Source organism: Arctopsyche grandis, chromosome 13 (genome assembly GCF_051622035.1).
Source record: "Arctopsyche grandis isolate Sample6627 chromosome 13, ASM5162203v2, whole genome shotgun sequence".
Lineage (NCBI taxonomy): Eukaryota > Metazoa > Arthropoda > Insecta > Trichoptera > Hydropsychidae > Arctopsyche > Arctopsyche grandis.
The window spans coordinates 24,972,797-24,994,925 of record NC_135367.1 but is presented as its reverse complement, the minus strand read 5'-3'; the positions used below and the strand labels follow the sequence as shown (position 1 = coordinate 24,994,925).

The 22,129-nt window shown below is 31.7% G+C and overlaps 2 protein-coding genes across 2 annotated transcripts; both read left to right on the top strand.

Moving 5' to 3' along the window:
• The first annotated feature begins 179 nt into the window (after positions 1-179).
• On the top strand, positions 180-2,432 carry LOC143921770 (apolipoprotein D-like). Its single transcript, XM_077445157.1, has 4 exons — positions 180-347; positions 1,210-1,426; positions 1,493-1,591; positions 1,783-2,432. The coding sequence occupies exons 1-4, from the start codon at positions 237-239 to the stop codon at positions 1,941-1,943; spliced, it is 588 nt and encodes a 195-aa protein (XP_077301283.1). The 5' UTR covers positions 180-236; the 3' UTR covers positions 1,944-2,432.
• Positions 2,433-6,623: 4,191 nt separating this feature from the next.
• On the top strand, positions 6,624-8,996 carry LOC143921769 (apolipoprotein D-like). The gene is made up of 4 exons (XM_077445156.1): positions 6,624-6,790; positions 8,068-8,284; positions 8,351-8,449; positions 8,641-8,996. Exons 1-4 carry the CDS (start codon positions 6,680-6,682, stop codon positions 8,799-8,801), a joined length of 588 nt encoding a protein of 195 aa, XP_077301282.1. The 5' UTR covers positions 6,624-6,679; the 3' UTR covers positions 8,802-8,996.
• The last annotated feature ends 13,133 nt before the right edge of the window (positions 8,997-22,129 follow it).

Genomic DNA, 22,129 nt, shown 5'->3' with positions numbered 1-22,129 from the left:
AATAAAAATTAGATTATAATTAAGTGGATTTGTCAAAAACAAATATTTTTTTTAATCTAAATTCCAAATTATTCAAGATCTTTCTGATTATAAAAAATAGGACAGTAGAGATCTATTACCGATTCGATAACCTAATCTAACACCGGTCGTATATATACATAAGAAATTCACATTTCGCTGCTCATCTTGGGATAGTGTACTTTCTTGGACACGATCAATTGTCAAGCTCATAAATCATGAAGTTTGTCATCATTTTCTTTGCCATTTTGGCTGTTGCCAATGGTCAGCTCGTCTCGTTTGGAAGGTGCACAAATGTCTCGACTCAAAAGAATTTTGACGTTGCAAAGGTATGGCTAAAAATATTTTTCCTGCTTGACGGACTATTGGCCGAATGAACATTTGGTTAACGGACACTAGGCCGATGGACGATTGGCCGGACGGACATTTGGCCGAAGGGAAACATGGCCAAACTGGTATAGGGCCGACGGGTATGTGGCCCAATTTTTAATTTTTAAAATTATCAAAAATACCAAATTTTAATAAGCTCGAGGGGATTTGTGTTCCAGAGATTTTTGAGTAATTTCAATACACAATTGGCCAAATGTCCGTTGGAGCAAAAGTCCTTCGGCTTAATGTCCGTAGGGCAAAAGTCTGCGCACCATTTTTCCTAGTCCTATTGTGAGTAGGTATATTGCTATATACTCGTACATATGTAGTCATAATATTTATTTTACAATTTAGAATAATGGCAGAAAATCAATGTAATTAAGTTAAGTAAAAAAAATATAGGTATGAAAACATTAACTTCTAATAAGTATCATTAAATTATTTTGGCCAGACTTTATCTTATAGTATTTATATTTATTTATGGTGACAGTCGAAGTTCATTCGTCTATTCCAAGTCCATATTTTGAGAGTTGACACATGACAATAATCAGATCGTAGAGTCGTGGAGTCGGGGTCATTAAAGTTTCGGGCGACTTCATTTTTTTCTTATATTGAGTTTTTCTTACATTGAATATTGAGTTAATAATTAAGGGTGACTAATCAATGTTGGTATATATATGAAAATATCAGAAAATGTTGGAGTCGGAGTCGTTTTAACGACTCCACAGCCTTGCTATTTATACAAAAAAGCGGACCCAATTAATATAACCTATCACGTCTAACCACAAATGCAATTGTCTTTATTTATTTATTTTATTGCAGTACACTGGACTATGGCGCGAGATATATAGATATGAGCATGTCGATCAACGTGGTGGAGATTGTGTTAATGCCAGTTATGTGTTAGATGTTTTAAATGATGTTAATGTTACGAACGCAATGGTTATCAGAGGTGTCAGGTACCAAATAAATGGAAATGCTAGTCTAGCACCAAGTTCTAATGGAGATGGAAAACTTCTCGTCAAATTCCCCACCATATGTGAGATTTTACAATTTTTTTTATAAATAAATACCGACAGAACTCAACTAATCAGTATTTTTTCAGCGAACACCTCCTCTAGTGATTATTGGGTTTTGAGCACTGACTATGATCACTATGCCTTGGTATACGCTTGCAAAGAGCTCGCCAATGATAACAGACAAAGTAAGTTTATTAACTAGTTAACACGATGGAAATATTTGTACATAATTTTCCTGTAATACACTGAAAAGTGTTTAGTCTTAAGTATAATATCAATGGATTGCATTGGGTAGATTCAGTTTGGGTTTCAAATTTGAGAAATTGATTAATATTTATGTTACAACTGATTTTGATCGTGTATTTTCTTTTTGCAGTTTCCAGTTGGATCTTGAGTAGAACGGCTATTTTGCCCCCTCTATCTATAGCTACTATGTCATCTGTCATCGAAGCTACAGAGGGTCTTAATTGGGATAACTATCGATTGACTAGTCATTCTCCAGCTTCTTGTGCGTTTAATAGCACCATTGAAATATAAAATATTTCGCCATATTGTATTTTCGTTGATTTATAAAATATTTTGTCACGTCATGTAACTGAAAATTGAATGAAAAAATTATTTGTGATTTTATTAATAAAATTTAGGTATATTATTTAAAAAATATTAAAGAGTTTTTCATTAAACGTTGAACATTTTCGTTAAAATTGAAATTCATCTTATTATCATAATCGTATTATTATTCAATGAAAATACCGAAGAAATAATAACATGTAAATAAATTTGAAACCAAAGAAAATTGTTATAGCGATTATTTCACCTATCATCGAAGCTACAGACGGTCTTACATAATTGGTATGACTATCGATTTACTTATAATTATCCACCTTTTTGTTCGTTTAATACCACTATCGAAATATAAAATATTTCGCCATATTGTAGGGTCGTTGATGTATAAAATATTTTGTCACGTTATGTGACTGGAAATTGTATGTGATTTTATTAATAAAATTTAGGTATATTATTTATAAAATACTGAAGTGTTTTTCATTTAACGTTGAAAATTTTCATTAAAATTGCAATTTATCTTATTTTCATTCACTTTACGATTCCTAATGTTCAAAAAAATTATTATGATAATTTTTCATATTATCGTAATAATGTTTCAAAGAAATTTGGAAAATCATTTTTTTTGTTATTATATATCCTCCACCTCAGTTTCTTGCAAATTCAAGTTATAAAGACCTCGACTTTATTGAATCTCATAAAAATATGATTGACTTTGTGACAGGATAAAAATATGCAGATACATATGTTAATATAAAAACACAAAATATTTCAATCTGGATTGCTTAATCTACCTTTCACGTTTTGACAATGATTATATATTATATATTGATAACTAAAAACAATTTAACTTAACATTATCATATTTATTAAATATTAAATTGTACCTATACATATTCAATAAGTCAGTGGATAAGAAACTTGTTTCGAATTCGGTTCTATTATCGAGCCCTTCCATTTGCTATTTGTAAATATTTTTGAAAATCAATATATCGTAAGACTTCCCGTTAAAATCGTCAAAAGTTGAATGTTATTAGTTGAGATCGATCAATTTTGCAAGAGATTCGATTTGAGATGAAGTCATTGTTTTCATTGATTTAAATGGATTATTTATTTTCTCGCATTTGCACAACTGTTAAGCACAAGATTAGATTATCGCGATGCAAAAATCATACAATGATCTATTGTTAAATATTTCTTGGAAATGTTTTGGGATCGAAAAGTCTCGGAAAGAAGTAGTTAAATAGCTTTACGAATTGTAATAAATGTGATGGGATGCCATCCCGCCTTACTTCAACCACTGATTATTTCTGAGTATTAGTACTTGTAGTTTTTACAATCTGAAATTCATCGATGAAATAACAGGTAATTAATTCTTCTCGAGCAATACAGGACGATTAAAAATGTTATACTATTTTTATTGTATTATATTCCGTCTTATATTGAATTAGTTGAAATTTATGTAGAAACTGCTCAATTTATGAAATCGTTAAAATATATAGTAAAATCTTGTGTTCCAAAAACATTAGGAACTTTGGGAACATTAGGAACATTTGGGAACATTAGAACATTAGGAACATTAGTTTAAGATTAGAAACTTTGCTCATTTCATGAAATAGCCGAACAATTACTGCACACTTATTAGTATATATTGTAAAAAATATATATTTGCATTAAAAATAAATGTATACTATATGTATAAATCATGCAGAATTAAAAATTGGAATCTTTTTGCAATGCAGTTCATTTGTCAGATAATACATAATTGACCTTTATATGACGGAAATATATTACATATATATTGTTTTTGATTAAATTTTTAGAAAACAATAACGTCTTTTGAATAATCTCAATTTTATACCCACAATCGGAGTATGGAATCATCAGACATCTAATTTTTCATATGATCTAAATACGAGATAGTGGGATTTTATTCCAAGATTTGATAGCTTAATCTGCTATTGGTTTTAGTATATATATGAAGAAATGACAATTTGGAAAATATCAAGAACAAAACCAATCGTCATTAGAATCCAGTTCTAAAATAATGAAGTTTTTCATCGCCTTCCTTACTATTTTGGCCGTTGCCGACGGCCAGATAGTTTCATATGGAAAGTGTAAAAATGTCACCCTACAGAAAGATTTTAACCTTCAAAAGGTATAATTACATTTATATATTTTTTTTCTTTTTTTTTGCGAGTCAGTTTCAGAAATATCTTTTTGTCGAAACAGTTTTTTTGAATAATCTTTGACCAAAACTTGTATTTCTATTGTAGTATGCCGGAGTATGGTACGAGATATATAGATATGAGAATATTAATCAATTCGGTGGAGATTGTGTTAATTCTAAATATGTATTGAATGGAATCAGAGACTTCAATGTTTCGAATGAAATGGTTCGCGTAAGTACCAGTGTCAAGTACCAAATCCAAGGAAAAGGAACGACTAATGGAGATGGAAAACTACTCATCAATTACCCCTCCATATGTTAAATCTCACAATATTCATTCAAATAGATAACCATTGAACTCAACTAATCATTCATTTCTTTTACAGCGACTCACTCGTATAGTAATTATTGGGTTTTAAGTACTGACTACGAGGAATATGCGTTGGTCTACGGTTGTAACGAGTACATAGATGGTAATCGACATGGTAAGTTTATTAACTCTTCCAATGATTCTCATGAATACATTACGGCAACGTTAATAATATAAAACTTTATATGAAACTAAAGTGTAATACCCTGAAAAGGTTTCAGTCCTTTATGTTTTGAAGCTAGGTAGATAAGTTTCGGTTTACAAAATTGTGAAATTGTTTACAATTTGTGAATTATTTGGCAGTTTTCAGCTGGATCTTGAGTAGGTCGAAGATTCTGCTACCTCAATCTATTGCTACTATGTCACCCATTATCGAAGCTACTGAAGGTCTTAGTTGGAGTAACTATCGTTTGACTGGTCAATCGACAGATTCTTGCAAATTTGAAAATGTCATTGATTTGTAATATATTTTATTGTAATGAGATGTACAAAATGGTTGTGATTTGATCAATAAAGATAGATTTTGTCACAAAATATTGAAAAACTATCAGATTAAAATTTATATACCTATACATATACATATGTATTTATGTATTTTTTTGAAATGTTGCATTAGTCTTTTATCATTTTACAAATCTCCTTTACGTTTCACTTACGATTAAAATTCAAGAAAAAATTTGCCTCTTATCCGATCGTTTTCATACTTTGCCATATTGCTCATTTTGGTCATCAATATATGTAAGTAAATGAATCCTCCACCATTACGATAGAGGTAAAATATCGTTTAAGACGTGTTTGAAGTTTGCAAATTTGAAATCTGAGTGACGTCTATGTAGTCTTTAGTTTTATACATAGATGGCGGTAGTAAAATAAAATTATTGGTATTTTTATTCAAAATAATAATTTATGTATCTTAATATTATATACAAAACTAAAAAATAGGTTTGTTTTTAAAAAACTTTTCAACTTTCAACTTTTTCGTAGTTGATGGTGGTTTAGTATCACACTATGTATTTATAAAATGTATTATAGTTCATTGCCAGGGCCGTGCGGTAGATTTTCCCAGTATGATGCAATACCTTCGATTATGATTTCATAAAAAAAACAACACAACATGTAGAAATAATATTTTTATTTAAATAAAATAAAAGAAATAATGATATTAACCATGACAATCAATTACAACAATCTCCTACAGTTTTCCCATTCTAACTTTAAGTACATTTCATTAATTAGGGATGTGTGGCAGATTATGTATGTAGATTCAATAGAAATTAATGGTATGTATATATCTATAAGTTTTGTTTGGCTGGTTGAATTTCTTATTTAGTGTATTATTTATATTTATTTGGAAAAACTTCTTTCCCACTAAATACAGAGACAGGGAGTGTTAGTAAAATTCTTGGAGCTACAACTGTATACGGATACAAAGTAATTAAGTTATTTTGACACAAATAATTTAAAACATCATAGAACATGGTAGCATTCAGGATACATCACGTAATTCTTCTTTAAGATCATTTGCTTTAATATTTGATTAACTTTCGACCGGAAGTATTGACTGGAGACTGGTACAATAATTTTCTAGCGTTTTGTCATCTACATATATATGTATATCCTTGAGTTTTAAAATGTTTGAAATTACAATTAAGCAAATATGCACAATCGTACAGATTTGCTTAGTTAAAAGACTTTTTAAATTGTTATGTTTTAAATGAAAAGTTTTACCTAACTGAAAACATTCATGCATAATATGGTATATTTTATGTGTAAGATAAATAATTCCATTTAAAATTATTGTATTTTTGTAATGATCTTGTAAAAATCAAGCACAATTCAAAATTGGAATCGGATATTGTGTGACTCAAATTTAATCGCTGATAATATTTGTTATGTAACGGAAATACTTGTTTTCGTCTAAAACTTTTCGATCACAATAACGTCGGTTTGTCAAAATCAATTATTTTTTATTTTATCTATGTTTTTTGATCTGAATTCCAAATTATTGAAGATCTTTCCGATTACACAAAATAGGACAGTACAGATCTACTAGCGATTTGATAACTTAATCTATCGTCGGTCGTATATAAACATAATAAATTCACATTTCGCTGCTAATCTTGGGCAGTGCATTTTTTTGAACACAACTAATTGTCAAGCTCATAAATTATGAAGTTCATCATCATTTTTGTTGCCATTTTGGCTGTTGCCAATGGCCAGCTCGTCTCGTTTGGAAGGTGCACAAATGTTCCGACTCAGAAGAATTTTGACGTTGAAAAGGTATGGCTAAACATATTTTTCCTGGTTGACGGAATATTGTCCAGATGGAGATTTGGTCGATAGACACTAGGCCGACTTTTAATTGTTTAAATTTATCAAAAATGTCAAATTTCAATGAGGTCGAGAGGATTTGTGAGAAACTTATCGGTTTTCAGAGATTTTTGAGTAATTTCGATACGAATGGTTAAATGTTCGTTCAAGCAAAAGTCCTTCAGCTTAATGTCCGTCGGCCAAGTGTCCATTCGGCTAAAAATCCGCGCACAATTTTTCCAAGCCCTTATTTGTGAACATATGTACATAGATGTATTGCTATATATTCATAATATTTTTTTTACAATTTAAAATGATGACTGAAAACCAAAGTCATTAAGTTAAGTAAAATAAAAATAACTTCTAATAAGTGTTATTTATTAGAAGTTATTTATTTATGGTTACAGACGAAGTATGTATATTCGTCTATTCCAAGTCCATATTTTGAGTATTGACACATATGATTAGCCAGCAGCGTGGCTCGGTCGTTAAGCTTCTGCTTAACACTGAGAGGCGCCGAGTTCGATCCCTTGAGCTGACCTCGATTGAAAAGAATTTTTCTGAGTATATCTGTAATGCTGCTGGTCAGACCAGGATTTGTGACTCCTGGTTGATCGTTTCCTATCAGAGTTTGCCAATTTTCTCTGATTTCATTGTTGAAACGATTCCCGATTAAAAATTGGCTAAAAATCCTTCCTACCCACTATATCACCACTATTTGAGTATGATTAATGTAAATATTACAATAAAAAAATGTATGTACAATTCATAGATGTCTCGTTAATTGTCGAGTTTAAGTCAGTTTCTCGTAATTTAGCGACTTATGTATATAATAAAAAATGCTGTATTGTTTGTAATTTGGCCAGGAAGGCGCATTGGGGTTTACCTGTAATGCCTTCCTGGTATGAAATAAAATAAATAAATAAATAAAAAAAAAAAAATAAATAAATAATCTAATCGTAGAGGTGAGGAATCAGAGTCTTTAAAATTTCGGGCGACTCCATATCCGATTTCACGTTTAAACCGCATTTTTTTCTTAATGATGATATATATTTATTTTGAATTAATAATTAAGAGTGACTAATCAATATTCAATGTTTGTATATGTATAATACATATAAAGATCTGAAAATGTTGGAGTCGGAGTCGTTTTAACGACTCCACATACATAATAGCGGGCCCAATTAATATAACCTATCACGTCTAACCACAAATGCAATTTTATTAATTTATTTATTTTATTGCAGTACACTGGACTATGGCACGAGATATATAGATATGAGCATGTCGATCAAACTGGTGGAGATTGTGTTAATGCCAGATATGTATTGGATGTTTTAAATGATGTTAATGTTACGAACGCAATGGTCCTCAGAGGTGTCAAGTACCAAATCAATGGAAATGCTAGTCTAGCCCCAAATGCTAATGGAGATGGAAAACTTCTCGTCAAATTCCCCACCATATGTGAGATTTTATAATTTTTTTTATAAATAAATAGCGACAGAACTCAACTAATCAGTATTTTTTCAGCGAACACCTCCTCTAGTGATTATTGGGTTTTGAGCACTGACTATGATCATTATGCGTTGGTATACGCTTGCAAAGAGCTCGCCAATGATAACAGACAAAGTAAGTTTATTAACTTGTTAACACGATGGAAATATTTGTACATAATTTTTCGGTAATACCCTGAAAAGTGTTTAGTCTTAAGTATAATATCAATGGATTGCATTGGGTAGATTCAGTTTGGTTTACAAATTTGAGAAATTGCTTAAAATTTATGTAACAACTGATTTTGATCGTGTATTTTATTTTGACAGTTTCCAGTTGGATCTTGAGCAGAACAACTATTTTGCTGCCACAATCTATAGCCATTATGTCACCTCTCATCGAAGCTACAGAGGGTCTGAATTGGGATAACTATCGATTGACTAGTCAATCACCAACTTCTTGTGCGTTTAATAGCACTATTGAAATCTAAAATATTTCGCCATATTGTATGGTAATCTATGTATAAAGTATTTTGTAACGTATGACTGAACATTGTAAAAATTATTTGTGATTTTATTAATAAAATTTAGGTATATTATTTATAAAATATTAAAGAGTTTTTCATGAAAAGCCTACTTAAGATTCGTAATGTTCTAAAAAAAACTGAAACTTTTCATATTATCATAATAATGTGTCAAAGAATTTTCGAATATATATATTTTTTTGTTATTATCCAATGAAAATACCAAAGAAATAACAACATTCAAATAAATTTGAAACCAAAGAAAATTGTTTAAAACGAATTTACGATTTTTGAATATTTCGATGAGCTGATTTGCGAATCTTTTGATTGTTAATTTAAATTCCTTATTAACTTTCCCGGCTTATACAATCAAATCTTTATTTCATTTTATCCCTAATTTGTTAATTAGCTGATTATAGCCACATCGTATTGCATGGTGACCAGAAAAATTTACTCGAGATAGTTGCACTCTCGAGACATCCAAACTTTCAAAGATGCTCACAGAGAAATGATTTCAAGGCGTTATTTGTATGTTATCCGAGGGTGCTAAGCTTTTTTTGTGGAATTTTAATGCGTAAGTTCTTTTTGAGCGCCTTTGAAAATTATGAATTTTCGAAACTGCGCTACTATTCAGTGTATTTTAATGCATCTTTCCGGTAACCCTATTGCATACCAGTAGAGAGGTCGTGGGTTCAAGACACAGTCAAATTCGATGCTCGTGAAATCTTGAGGTTATTAAAACACAGGTCAACCGTTTCTTGTTAGAATTTTTCGATTTTTCTACCAATTAAGGAAGAAAAATTGTATGTTACTAGTTGAGATCGATTACTTTTGCAAGATATTCGATTTGAGATGAAGTCATTGGTGATTTTCACTTCACTGTGTGTAATTGCCTCAGAGCAAATTATTATCAAAGGACAATGCGACTCAAATGTCACGGTTCAACCAGATTTTGACGTGGCAAAGGTATTTATATTATTTAATTTGTGAAATCTATGCTTTGATTTAACCGTTTGAACGCCCAAAGCGCCTTAAGGCGCAAACAGCCGTATCAATTGTGTGCCCAGCGCGTCGGCTGGGCGTCTAAGCGGTTAAGAAAAGGTAATTTTTTTAATGATTTAATCATTCCATATTATGAGACCAAAATTTTGACCGATAGTGTAACACAGATGCAAGATAGATCTGTGGTCCACAATATTTATGATATATGTAGGTTCCGTGTATTTACCTTATATTTTATAGGGGCTGCAGTCGGTTGACGATGTAGATATGAAACATGCGGTCTCCACTTTTAAATTTGACAAATACTTTCAGTACACGGGACTTTGGTACGAGATATACAGATACGAGCAGATACGAGCAGATACAGCAAGTGGGTGGTAATTGTGTTACTGCCACTTGCAACTTGCAAGTGCTAGATAGAATGGTACTCTTGGGTACTGCCATTCAAATCACCGGTACTGCTGAAGTGAATCCAGAGGCTGATGGTGGCGGAAAGTTGATCGTCAAGTTTCCAACATTCAGTAAGTAAATATTGCATTGGAATTAGAGTTATTTTTTCATCTGATTTGATGCGAATCTAAATTTCAGATGTTACTTCTCCATATTGGGTACTCTCTTCTGATTATGACGACTACTCCCTTGTATATGTATGCTCGAATTTAACCAGCACTAGAAAATCAGTATTTGACTCTTAGCTTTAAATTAAAGATTTTTATCCAGTTTCTAGTTGGACTATGAGTAGGAAGCCTACCCTCAGTCATCATCATATATATATATATATATATATATATATATATATATATATATATATATATATATATATATATATATATATATCATCATTTACAGCCATTCGCCATCCACTGCAGGATGAAGGCCTCTCCAACACGCTTCCACTCGTCTCTGTTTTGCGTAACTCTCATCCATCTCACCCCGCAAATTTTCCTGGTTTCGTCCACCTATCTTCCCTGCGGTCTTCCTTTTACTCATTTGCATTTTATCGGGTACCATTCAACCACTTCTTGTGTCCACTTTTCGCCCATTCTTTTAGCCACGTGGCCCGCCCATTGCCATTTCAATCTCTTTACTCTATCCACTATGTCCACTACCCTTGTCATGCTTCTCACCCACGTGTTCCGCTTCCTGTCTTTCCTCGTTATGCCAAGCATACATCGTTCCATACTTCTTTGAGTGCATTGGATTTTATGTAGCATCTTGGCGTTCAGTGTCCAAGTTTCACATCCATACGTCAACACTGGCAAAACGCAATGATCGAAGATCTTTTTCTTGAGGCAGAGTGGCATTTTTTATTTAAAAACAGCATTCATCCGTCCAAATGCACTCCATACCAAAATTCTGTATTCTGTCTCTGTACCAAAATTCCCTACTGCTCTTTCCGTATTTGTCTTCTGTCCTATTTTTGGGTTAAAGTCACCCAAGATTATTTTAAAGCTTCTATTGTATACGTCCTGCAGTTGTTCATAGAAGTTTTCTATTTCCTCGTCTGACTGGCTAGATGTGGGGGCCGTACACTTGGAAGATTTGACAAGTGTACCTGTTCGAAATTCTTAATACTACATAGCATATACGTTCCGAAATTTCGCTTATTTCTTTCTATTTTCTTATTGATCAAAAAGCCTACTCCTCCTATTCTACCATTTGGTAGCCCTCTCCAGTAGAGACATTTGTCACTTTTTAGAATTATTTGACTTTGTTGTTTACGTCTAACTTCACCGAGTCCTATTATATCCCATTTGATATTTTCTAATTAATTCTAGAGAATTCTAGAACGTTATCGAGTGAAGGAAGTGTGCTTGCATTAGATGCAAGCACACTTTCTTCACTCGATAACGTTCTTACAAAAACAGGTTTCTATTAGCTAAGCTATCATCCATCGTCACTCTTACCTAGTTGGAGGTTTGGATATTATTTTTCTCGCATTTATCCAAGATGTGTTGAGGAAAATGCGGTATTGGAGAGAGTCCTGTCAAGGAATGGACCATACCGTCCATAGGCCCCTCTCTGGGTTCAGATAGGTCGGTTGTTCATCCTAGGTATCGCTTGGATCACTTATGAGTTATTGCATGCCTTTTAACAAGGTTACTTTGTAAGTGATAGCAGTTAGTTATGATATTAATAGATTAGCAATTGTTATACTACTTTTACAGCTCTTCATCGTGAAATGCTTCTTTGGAGACAACGGATTTATATTCACTCAATCTTCAAATAATAAGTTTCAAATAAGCCATTCCTTCATTCTGTCAGTATTTGAATTTAATATCGGTGATATGGAGTATGGGTTCCAGAAGCTGAAACCTAATAGATCTTTTGGTCCTGACTTTATTCCCGATTTTGTTTTAAAGGGATGCAAGTCCAGTTCGTTATATCCTTTGCTTCATATCTATAATTTATCACTGAAATCTTCTCTGTTCCCTGACTCTTGGAAATGCACCAAAGTCACTCCAATTCACAAAAATGACGATAAATCTTTTATTAATAATTACAGACCAGTAGCCATTGTTTCGGTTCCAGCCAAATTATTCGAAATAATTTTGCAGAGATTACTTTATAACCATTGCAATCGGTTTATCATAGACCAACAGCATGGTTTTCGTTCAGCACGCTCTACGACTACTAATCTTTTGTCTTTCTCAAACTTCATTACTAAATCGCTAGATGCAGGGCATCAAGTTGATGCGATCTATACCGATTTTGCTAAAGCTTTTGATAAGGTTGATCATTCAATACTTATTAAGAAATTGGCCAATTTTGGTCTATCGGATAATCTTACTGATTTTTTTACTTCTTATTTGAGTAATCGTCGTCAGTTTGTTTGTTTTGATGGCCATTTCTCTGAAGTATACCTCACATCTTCTGGCGTGCCCCAAGGCTCTAATCTGGGACCTTTACTGTTTCTAATCTATGTGAATGATATTGGCTCGGTACTTTCAGATTCAAATTTTTTACTATATGCTGATGACCTCAAGTTATTCATGAAAATTGATAGTGTTTCTGATTGTGAGGTCCTTCAGAGTAATTTGTATTCTTTATGGTGCTGGGCGACTAATAATCATTTACCTCTTAGCGTTAGTAAATGCAATATTATGTCTTTTTCTCGGTCTTCTAACCCCACCTTATATCAGTATAATCTTGGTGGAACTCCACTGTGTAGAACATTATCCAAAAAAGACCTTGGCGTTACGTTTGAGAGCAGATGGAAGTTTGGTATCCATATTTCCAATATGTGCAATAAAGCTTCAAAGATGCTGGGTTTCGTTTTACGCAATGCTCACAATTTCAATAATTTAAGAGTTTTGCGTCTTCTTTATAACGCATTGGTCCGAAGCATTTTGGAATCTGACGCCATTATATGGAGTCCCAGTGAATTAACTCACTCTCTAAAAATTGAAAGAGTTCAAAGGAAGTTCCTCCGCTATCTATATATGAGGGAGTTTGGATACTACCCTCAACTGTTTCCTAGTGCTTTTGTACAAGGTTCTGTTGGCTATAGTTCCCTATCTCATCGGAGGGATATGCTTCTTGTGTGTCATTTCTTCAAATTATTAAGAGGTGATATTTACAACCCAACTATATTGGAAGAAATGAAATTTTGGGTTCCATCTCACCTCATTGATTATCGATTGCGTCCATTGTTCCAAACAATTAAAGCAAGAACTATTGTTCTTGCTTTTTCACCAATCGCTCGAGTCTTACGCTGCTTGAATTTGGTCAGCAATCACATTGATATTTTCAATATTTCACCGGATAATCTATCCGTATTTTTACTTTTAATTCAATTTAAACTATTTATATATGTGTTTTTTTTATAATTTTTTTTTTATTTTATTTTTTTTTAATTTTTAATTTTTCAATTTATTAATTCTCAATTTTTCAATTTTTCATTTTTATGTACAATTTTTAAATGTTTTATTTTATTTGTTTTTCTATTATTGTTGTTTTATTTTTTCTTATGTATTTGATCTTTTATGTATGTATTGTCTGGCCACAGTGTCATATTGGGGTGACCTGTAAAGACACTGTGGTATACTTGTTTATTAAAATAAATAAATATGAATAAATAAATAAATATATGTGAGTGTGGTTTGCAATTTAATATTTTAATAATAAATTTAATAAAGAATATAAAATTACACGAATTACTTTGATATAAATTAAATATGAAAAAGAACTATTATTCTGTTGGACCGACTATTGACGAACAAGGACCTTTTTTTATATTCGCGTAGGGAGATAGTATCCCGGTATGTATACACTTGCCGCGCACAGATTTGACGACACAGAGCTTAACACGACAAATTTTACGAAATCACTGATATATAAATGCTTTTAACGACCGATGTGCTGTTTATTTTTACACTTAAATTATACTAGGATGCAATTTGTAAAATAAGTGAGTAGATGGTTAAGTTTTTAGAATTAATTTCGTGCAATATAATTCTAAAAGTTTTAAGTTTAAGCCAGTTTATAGCCGGGAGAACGCGAAAGTACGTCCACCCGGCGTAACGCGAAAGACCAAACTCCTTTTTTTTTGTATGTATATCTCTATTTATGTATGTATATCTCTAGTCATAAAATTTTTGAAATGTTTTTTATCCTTTTTCGTAGTTGATGATGTTTCAGTATTTCTTAAATTTAGTTCATTGCCAGGGCCATGTGGTAGATTTCCTCAGTATGATGCAATACCTTCGATTATGATTTCAAAAAAAATAGTATTTGTGTGAAATCCAAAATATAATACGTAATTTAAAAAATAAAAAGGCACCTGGCCGAGATTCAATAGATAATATCATAATCAATCAACTTCCATTTAAAGCCCTAGTCTCATTATCTAAAATATTCAACGCATGTTTACTCACCGGGTATTTCCCAAAATACTGGAAAATAGCCAACGCTATTCCCATACCTAAGCCCGACAAAAGCCCAAAAAACCCGGCCAATTATCGACCCATTAGCTTACTTTGCACGCTTTCAAAAATTCTAGAAAAAATAATCTACACTAGTTTACTTAAAGTCGCAAATAAGAAATTAATAAATGAACAATTTGGATTTTGCACTGGACATTCCACGACCCAACAACTAACAAGAATAACTGAACACGTGATGAAAAATTTTAATATGAAGAGAAGTACTGAAATGATATGTCTCGACATAGAAAAGGCTTTCGACACGGTTTGGCACGATGGACTCATTCATAAGCTCCTTATTAACAGAATACCAAACTACCTAATTCTCATCATCAAATCGTACCTAACTCGTAGAAAGCTAGTAGTTAGCGTAAATAATGAATTATCGTCTCCAAAAATAATCGCAGCTGGCGTTCCGCAGGGGAGCTTGCTTGGCCCACTCTTTAAAACTCTAAACACAATCTGCTTTAGGTCATCGACTTTAGAGAGTCTTTAATTAATATTATGTATTATATGTATTATGAGCATTTATAAGAATTGTAAATAGGTTTTTGAGCTCTTTTTCCTATTATGCTGTACATTATCATTAGAATAATATAATACTATGATTACTAACCAAATAAAATAAAATTGTAAAATAGAAAATGATCAGTAGATTAGTAGCTGTTAAAATAGATATATGTAAGATGTATTGTGAACATAATTTTGTAATAATAAAAGCATTTAAAAATCAAAAATCAAATTGTTATGTTTTATATGAAAAGTTTTATCTAACTGAAAACATTCATATATAATATGGTATATTTTATGTGTAAAATGAATAATTGCATTTAAAATTATTGTATTTTTGTAATGATCTTGTAAAAATCATGCACAATTCAAAATTGGAATTGGAGATTGTATGGCTCAAATTCAATCGCCGATAATATTTGTTATGTAACGGAAACACTTGTTTTCGTCTAAAACTTTTCGATCACAATAAAGTCGGTTTGTCAAAATCAATTATTTTATATGTTTTTCGATCTGAATTCCAAATTATTGAAGATCTTTCCGATTACACAAAATAGGACAGTACAGATCTATTAGCGATTTGATAACGATTTGTGTGTACATATATGTATTGCTATACAGTGATTATACTTGTATTACAATTTAAAATGATGACAGAAAACCAAAGTCATAAAGTTAAGTAAAAATAAAAATATAAAATCAGATTAACTTCTAATAATTGTTATTTATAAGAAGTTATTTATTTATGGTTACAAACGAGGTATATTCGTCTATTCCAAGTCCATATTTTGAGTGTTGACACACATGATTATAATCTAATCGTAGAGGCGTGGAGTCGTTAACATTTTGGACTAATCCAAATCTGATTTCGCGTTTAAACCGCATTTTTGATCGTATATATTAATATTGAATCAATAATTAAGAGTGACTAACCAATATTCAATGTTTGTATAATACATATAAAGATCTGAAAATGTTGGAGTCGGAGTATTTTTAAAGACTCCACAGCCTTGCTATTTATACAAAATAGCGGGCCCAATTAATATAACCTATCACGTCTAACCACAAATGCAATTTTATTAATTTATTTATTTTATTGCAGTATACTGGACTATGGCACGAGATATATAGATATGAGCATCTCGATCAAAGTGGTGGAGATTGTGTTAATGCCAGTTATGTGTTGGATGTTTTAAATGATGTTAATGTTACGAACACAATGGTTCTCAGAGGTGTCAAGTACCAAATCAATGGAAATGCTAGTCTAGCCCCAAATGCTAATGGAGATGGAAAACTTCTCGTCAAATTTCCCACCATATGTGAGATTTCATATTTTTTTTTATAAATAAATAGCGACAGAACTCAACTAATCAGTATTTTTTCAGCGAACACCTCCTCTAGTGATTATTGGGTTTTGAGCACTGACTATGATCATTATGCGTTGGTATACGCTTGCAAAGAGCTCGCCAATGATAACAGACAAAGTAAGTTTATTAACTAGTTAACCCGATGGAAATATTTGTACAGAATGTTCCTGTAATACCCTGAAAAGTTTTTAGTCTTTAGCATAATAATAATGGATTGCATTGGGTTTGTAAGTTGGGTAGATACGGTTTCGGGTTACAAATTTGAGAAATTGCCTAAAATTTATGTTACAACTGATTTTGATCGTGTATTTTCTTTTGACAGTTTCCAGTTGGATCTTGAGCAGAACTAATTTTTTGTTGCCTCAATGTATAGCGATTATTTCTCCTATCATCGAAGCTACAGAGGGTCTTAGTTGGTATGACTATCGATTTACTTATAATTATCCACCTTTTTGTTCGTTTAATACCACTATCGAAATATAAAATATTTCGCCATATTGAAGGGTCGTTGATGTATAAAATATTTTGTCACGTTATATGACTGAAAATTGAATGTAAAAAGTGAATGTGATTTTATTAATAAAATTTATGTACATATATTATTTATAAAATATTGAAGAGTTTTTCATTAAACGTTGAACATTTTCATTAAAATTGAAATTCATCTTATTATCATAATAGTATTATTATTTAATTAAAAAACCGAAGAAATAATAACATGTAACCAAATTTGAAACCAAAGAAAATTGTTCGAATTGATTTTCAAATTTTTTGATAATAAATGATGTAAGTAGCATATTTTTATAAGATTCACCAAATTCAAGATCTTTATAACTTGAATTATTGAGAAACTGAGGTGGAGGATAACGATTTATTGGATCCGTTGCAACAATTAAGCTTGAAAAATCGGAAAATTCTAAAAGGCCGACCTGTCTTTTAATAACCACTAGATCTCGCCAGCAGCACACTTGGCCGGAATTAGAACCCACGACATCTCTACTGGTATGCCATCGATCTACCAGAGTACTCCGCTCTGGCTATAATCAGCTTAATTTGCTTACCAAATTCCGTATCAAATTTCCTGGCTTATACAATCAAATCTTTTTTCGAATGCACACTTTCCCGAATTTGTTAATGTGCTGATTATAGCTAATTAATAAATTCAAAAAATAAAATTAATTAATTTAAAACAATGTCCTGTGCTTTCAACCAATCGATTTATCTAAAAAAATTCCAAATTTTTTTTATAAAATTATAATATTTATAAATATTTTCAAATTCAAAGACTATTCTTATTATAAAATATTCTTATCTATAACATACACAGATGTCTCACTAATTTATGTATATAGTATTTGTATTATGTTTATATGTATGTCTGGTCACAGTCTGAGGCATTAAAGTATTCTGTAATCTCAATGTGGCTAAAATGTAAATAAATAAAATAAAAAATATACATACATACATATTTATACTTCTGGTAGTATCCTACAACATATGAGTGGTATGTAGCAGTCGATTCTCAATAGTATGTAGATTTTGGAATTTGCAGGATGATCTTGCTGTATTCATGCGACACAATGTGATTTTACAATACACAATTTTTGATGCGTTTGTTTGGATAAGAATAAAGGTCCTCATATTAATGTCAATATATTTATATTCGACTCTACTTACATCTATTTGAAGTCATTTTATTTTTTTAGTTGGCTGATTAATGACCTCAAATTATTTTAAGAATATCGTTTAACAAATAAAGGCGAGTCTTCAAGTGCTGACAATAGATAAGTGAGACTTGGTCATGTTTAAAATTAGGTAATCAATCAATTAAGAAATTGACCGAGTTCCCCGTATCTCAATATCCCCTTATCCCCTTATGATCCCCTTATCTCCTTCACTTTCAATAGCTTAGTAGTAAAGTTTAAAGAAAAATATTGTAAAGTAAGACATGTAATAGTAAAAATTGTAAAAATAAATATAACACTCATTCGCCGTTGTCAATATATTAACATTAGGCTCTATTTACATCTATTTGAAGCAGAAAGTTATCGAATCCTTCATCATTTTCAATAAGTAGCTGTCCAAATAATCTTTCAATCAATTCATGATGTTTTTGTTGATTGTTTAGATCAGGGCTTCCCAACCTTTTTGTACCCTAGACTCTAGAGCACATTCTAAACTATCGGTAAGACGGCGAGCACCATCTATTTTTTTTTTCAAAGAAAATTTATAGTATAATACACAAAAAGAATAACTTAAAAATATATAAATTATTGTTTATATTCTTATGTAAAATTAATACACGTCATGGTTGCATCATACAAAATAAGATCATTCTAAAGGTCCAAAATCTCTAGCTCCAGTTCTGTCTTTACTTGATGAAGCTCTGTAATGTATGTATGTATACAGATATTTCCATTATATTTATTTAGCAAGTAAAAGGATTGATGAAAAAATGAGACAATTGGTTCGATTTTAGTTGAAATCTCTCTTCAAACTGTTGACTTGAAGCACTCGAAGGTGTTTAACCAATAATGACACGTTGGATTCACTGTCACCTGCCCTTTCCCTCATATTTGGGAAATGCACGAGGCCTGGGGGGTACCGCGGCGCGCTTTTTCCACTGATTTTTCACATCGCTAATTTTACTTGTTCCCGCTCAAAAATTTCTCAACTACAGAGAAATTTTTCGCGACACATATATTTTTTAATGATTATTTTTAAGAAGAATTTCAGTGGAGCAGAATCCCGAAAGCGAAAAAATAATCAAATCATGAATTCATCGAAATTGACAAAATTTTCAAAGCCTTTAGTAACATAATGGAATTAAATCCTTCAGCAGTTTTATCAGAAAAAAAATTCGGGTGTGACCAACCCATGACTTTATCTATGTATTTGAGGAATATAAGAAGGTTACAAAACAAAATTCGATATTGAACTAATAACTATGATAGCGATACAAATTGAGCGCAAATATATGGAAACTTGCACAAGATAAAATTTCTACTTTTGGTTGGCGGATTTTGTTCAAATTTTTTAATTATTTAAAATCAGTATAATTATTATACACATTTAATATCAAGCGGATAAAAATATTTTAAAAGGTCAAAATAAAATAATGAAATATTGTAAAAAAAAAAATACTACTTCCGGTTTACGAATTCTGACCAAAACGTTACAAAATCTAAGTTAGTACATAAACAACACAAATATAAATTTTCAGCTTAATACGTTCAGGGGTGTGGACAGGATCCAGGCGACAACTTTTTTGACTTTTCTAATAGGAGAAAATCCCACTTCCGGTTCATTAAATTTGCTGATTTTATTTTTTATTTTTACTTAAAATCCTTATCTTTATTATACACAATAAATATCAAGACGCTTAAAATAATTTAAAAGGATAAAATAAAATAATGAAAAAATAATGAAATATTGTTTTTTAAAAAAATACTACTTCCGGTTTACGAATTATGACCAAAACGTTACCAAATCTAAGTTAGTACACAAAGAATATAAATATAAATTTTCAGCTTAATACGTTCAGGGGTGTGGTCAGGATCCAGGCGACAACATTTTTGACCTTCCTTCCGGATGCTTCCGTAAGGGAAAAAATCCCACTTCCGGTTTATTAAATTTAGTGTTTTTTTTTTTTTTATCACATTGATACAAGAATTATACTTGCATTTTTTCGTGAAGACCACACATGTTTAAGGGGTCGAAAAAAATAGTGGAAGAAAAATGGAACAAGAGTAAACTGCCACTTCCGGTCGACGGAGGCTTACCAAATTTTATACATAACTTGGTATTGAGCTTAAACTGATCGATATGAAATTTCAGTTCGATAAATCAAAAAGCTTTTGAGAAAAACATAAAAAACCTCGATTCTCTAGAGTAAAAGTACTGTTTCCGGTTCAGATAAAAATATTTAAAAAATATAAAATTATAAAAATTATTATTTCTAGTATATGTAAAAAAATTCAGTCCGATTCAGTTAGTAGTTTGGGAGAAAATCGAAATTCAAAAACTTAAAAAAAAGAGGACACCTATAAGGGGAGGTACCATTTCCGGTCAACTTAAAAATTTAAAAAAAAAATTACCTAGTGTCGATAAGAATTTCAGTAACCGATATTAAGTTTCGGTTTGATAGCACTAACGGTGTTGAAAAAATCCCCAAAATACACAGACACACACACACACATTTTTTCTAGATCATTAAAACGTGATCAGTAATCGATTCTGAGTTCGAATCAGTCAAAATCTCGAGTTCGAACTTTCGCATGATCACAAAACTTCATCTATTGTTACTACGTACATAGATAAAGTAATAACCTACATATATAACTTAACCTAAATCCTGTTTTACATACGATTTGTGGAAAAATTGAAGAATATATTTCGTCAGAATTGTAGAATTTCGTCAGTTGTGGAAATTATTGGCGTTGAGTCATCCATCGTGTTATTAATGTCATATTAACATTGGCTGAATGTAATTGGATGGAAAACTGTTTACATCCGAGATTCCGAATTCCGAGACCGTCGTAGTTGCCACTTGCAAACCACGTATTTCGAACAAGCGATAATAACTAATAAGTTATTTACCAAAAGCATCCGACTCAAATACAAACTGGACATTTACAGTACTGCTACTAGTAGAAAATGTTTAGATTCATTCAAGTGTTGTGTGTATCAATGGCATTGAGTCAATGTGAGTATTTAAAAATGTGTCGATTTGAAGTATTAAGTTATTCACCCAAATTCGGCATCGTTTCTTTTAATAAATATGCCAGAAACCTCCTGTAGCCTCCTACCATAATTGGAGCACCATCAGTAGCAACTGCCAAGATATTATTTTCTCCACGTCTTCTTAAACTCTTTGCTTCTTATCTTAGTGTTAGGAAGCAAATTTGTTAGATATGGTATTTATGAATCTCCTTCATATTTTACGCGATGTGGTGTAACTCAGGGGTCCACCTTAGGCCCTTTACAATTTACTATAGTTATTAATAACCTCCCTAAAGTATTACGCAATGCTTCATGTCTCTTGTTTGCAGACGATGTTAAATTATTCTTTGTTGTTAAGGATGAGAGGCAAGCCTCTCTCCTTCAAGCGGATATTAACGCTGTTTTAGAGTTCAGTTCCAGTTAAGGGCTTGAAATGAATACTAGTAAATGTGCCATTATGAGTTATGGACGTACGAATTCGCTCTATTGTCACGGATATTCCATTGGATCCATGTTGTTGAAGCGTGTAGAATCTATGGTCGACTTGGGTATCACTTTTGATCCTCAATTCACCTTTCACAACCACATCAAGACAGTCGCTGACGTTTCCTTTCGTCGACTTGGATTTGTCTTGAGATATGCTAGGTTATTCTCCAACCCCCTGTCTTCTCGCTTGCTTTTCAACTCGCTTGTTAGAAGTAAGCTAGAGTACAATGCGATTGTATGGAATCCGCATGAAGCAAACTACTCTCTTATTATCGAAAAAGTG

Excerpts from the sequence above, each read along its gene's own strand:
- LOC143921770 (XM_077445157.1), top strand. The coding sequence starts at position 237 with ATGAAGTTTGTCATCATTTTCTTTGCCATTTTGGCTGTTGCCAATGGT. Across the intron at positions 348-1,209 it reads AGAATTTTGACGTTGCAAAG|TACACTGGACTATGGCGCGA; the intron begins GTATGGCTAAAA and ends ATTTTATTGCAG. Across the intron at positions 1,427-1,492 it reads CGTCAAATTCCCCACCATAT|CGAACACCTCCTCTAGTGAT; the intron begins GTGAGATTTTAC and ends GTATTTTTTCAG.
- LOC143921769 (XM_077445156.1), top strand. The coding sequence starts at position 6,680 with ATGAAGTTCATCATCATTTTTGTTGCCATTTTGGCTGTTGCCAATGGC. Across the intron at positions 6,791-8,067 it reads AGAATTTTGACGTTGAAAAG|TACACTGGACTATGGCACGA; the intron begins GTATGGCTAAAC and ends ATTTTATTGCAG. Across the intron at positions 8,450-8,640 it reads CGCCAATGATAACAGACAAA|TTTCCAGTTGGATCTTGAGC; the intron begins GTAAGTTTATTA and ends TTATTTTGACAG.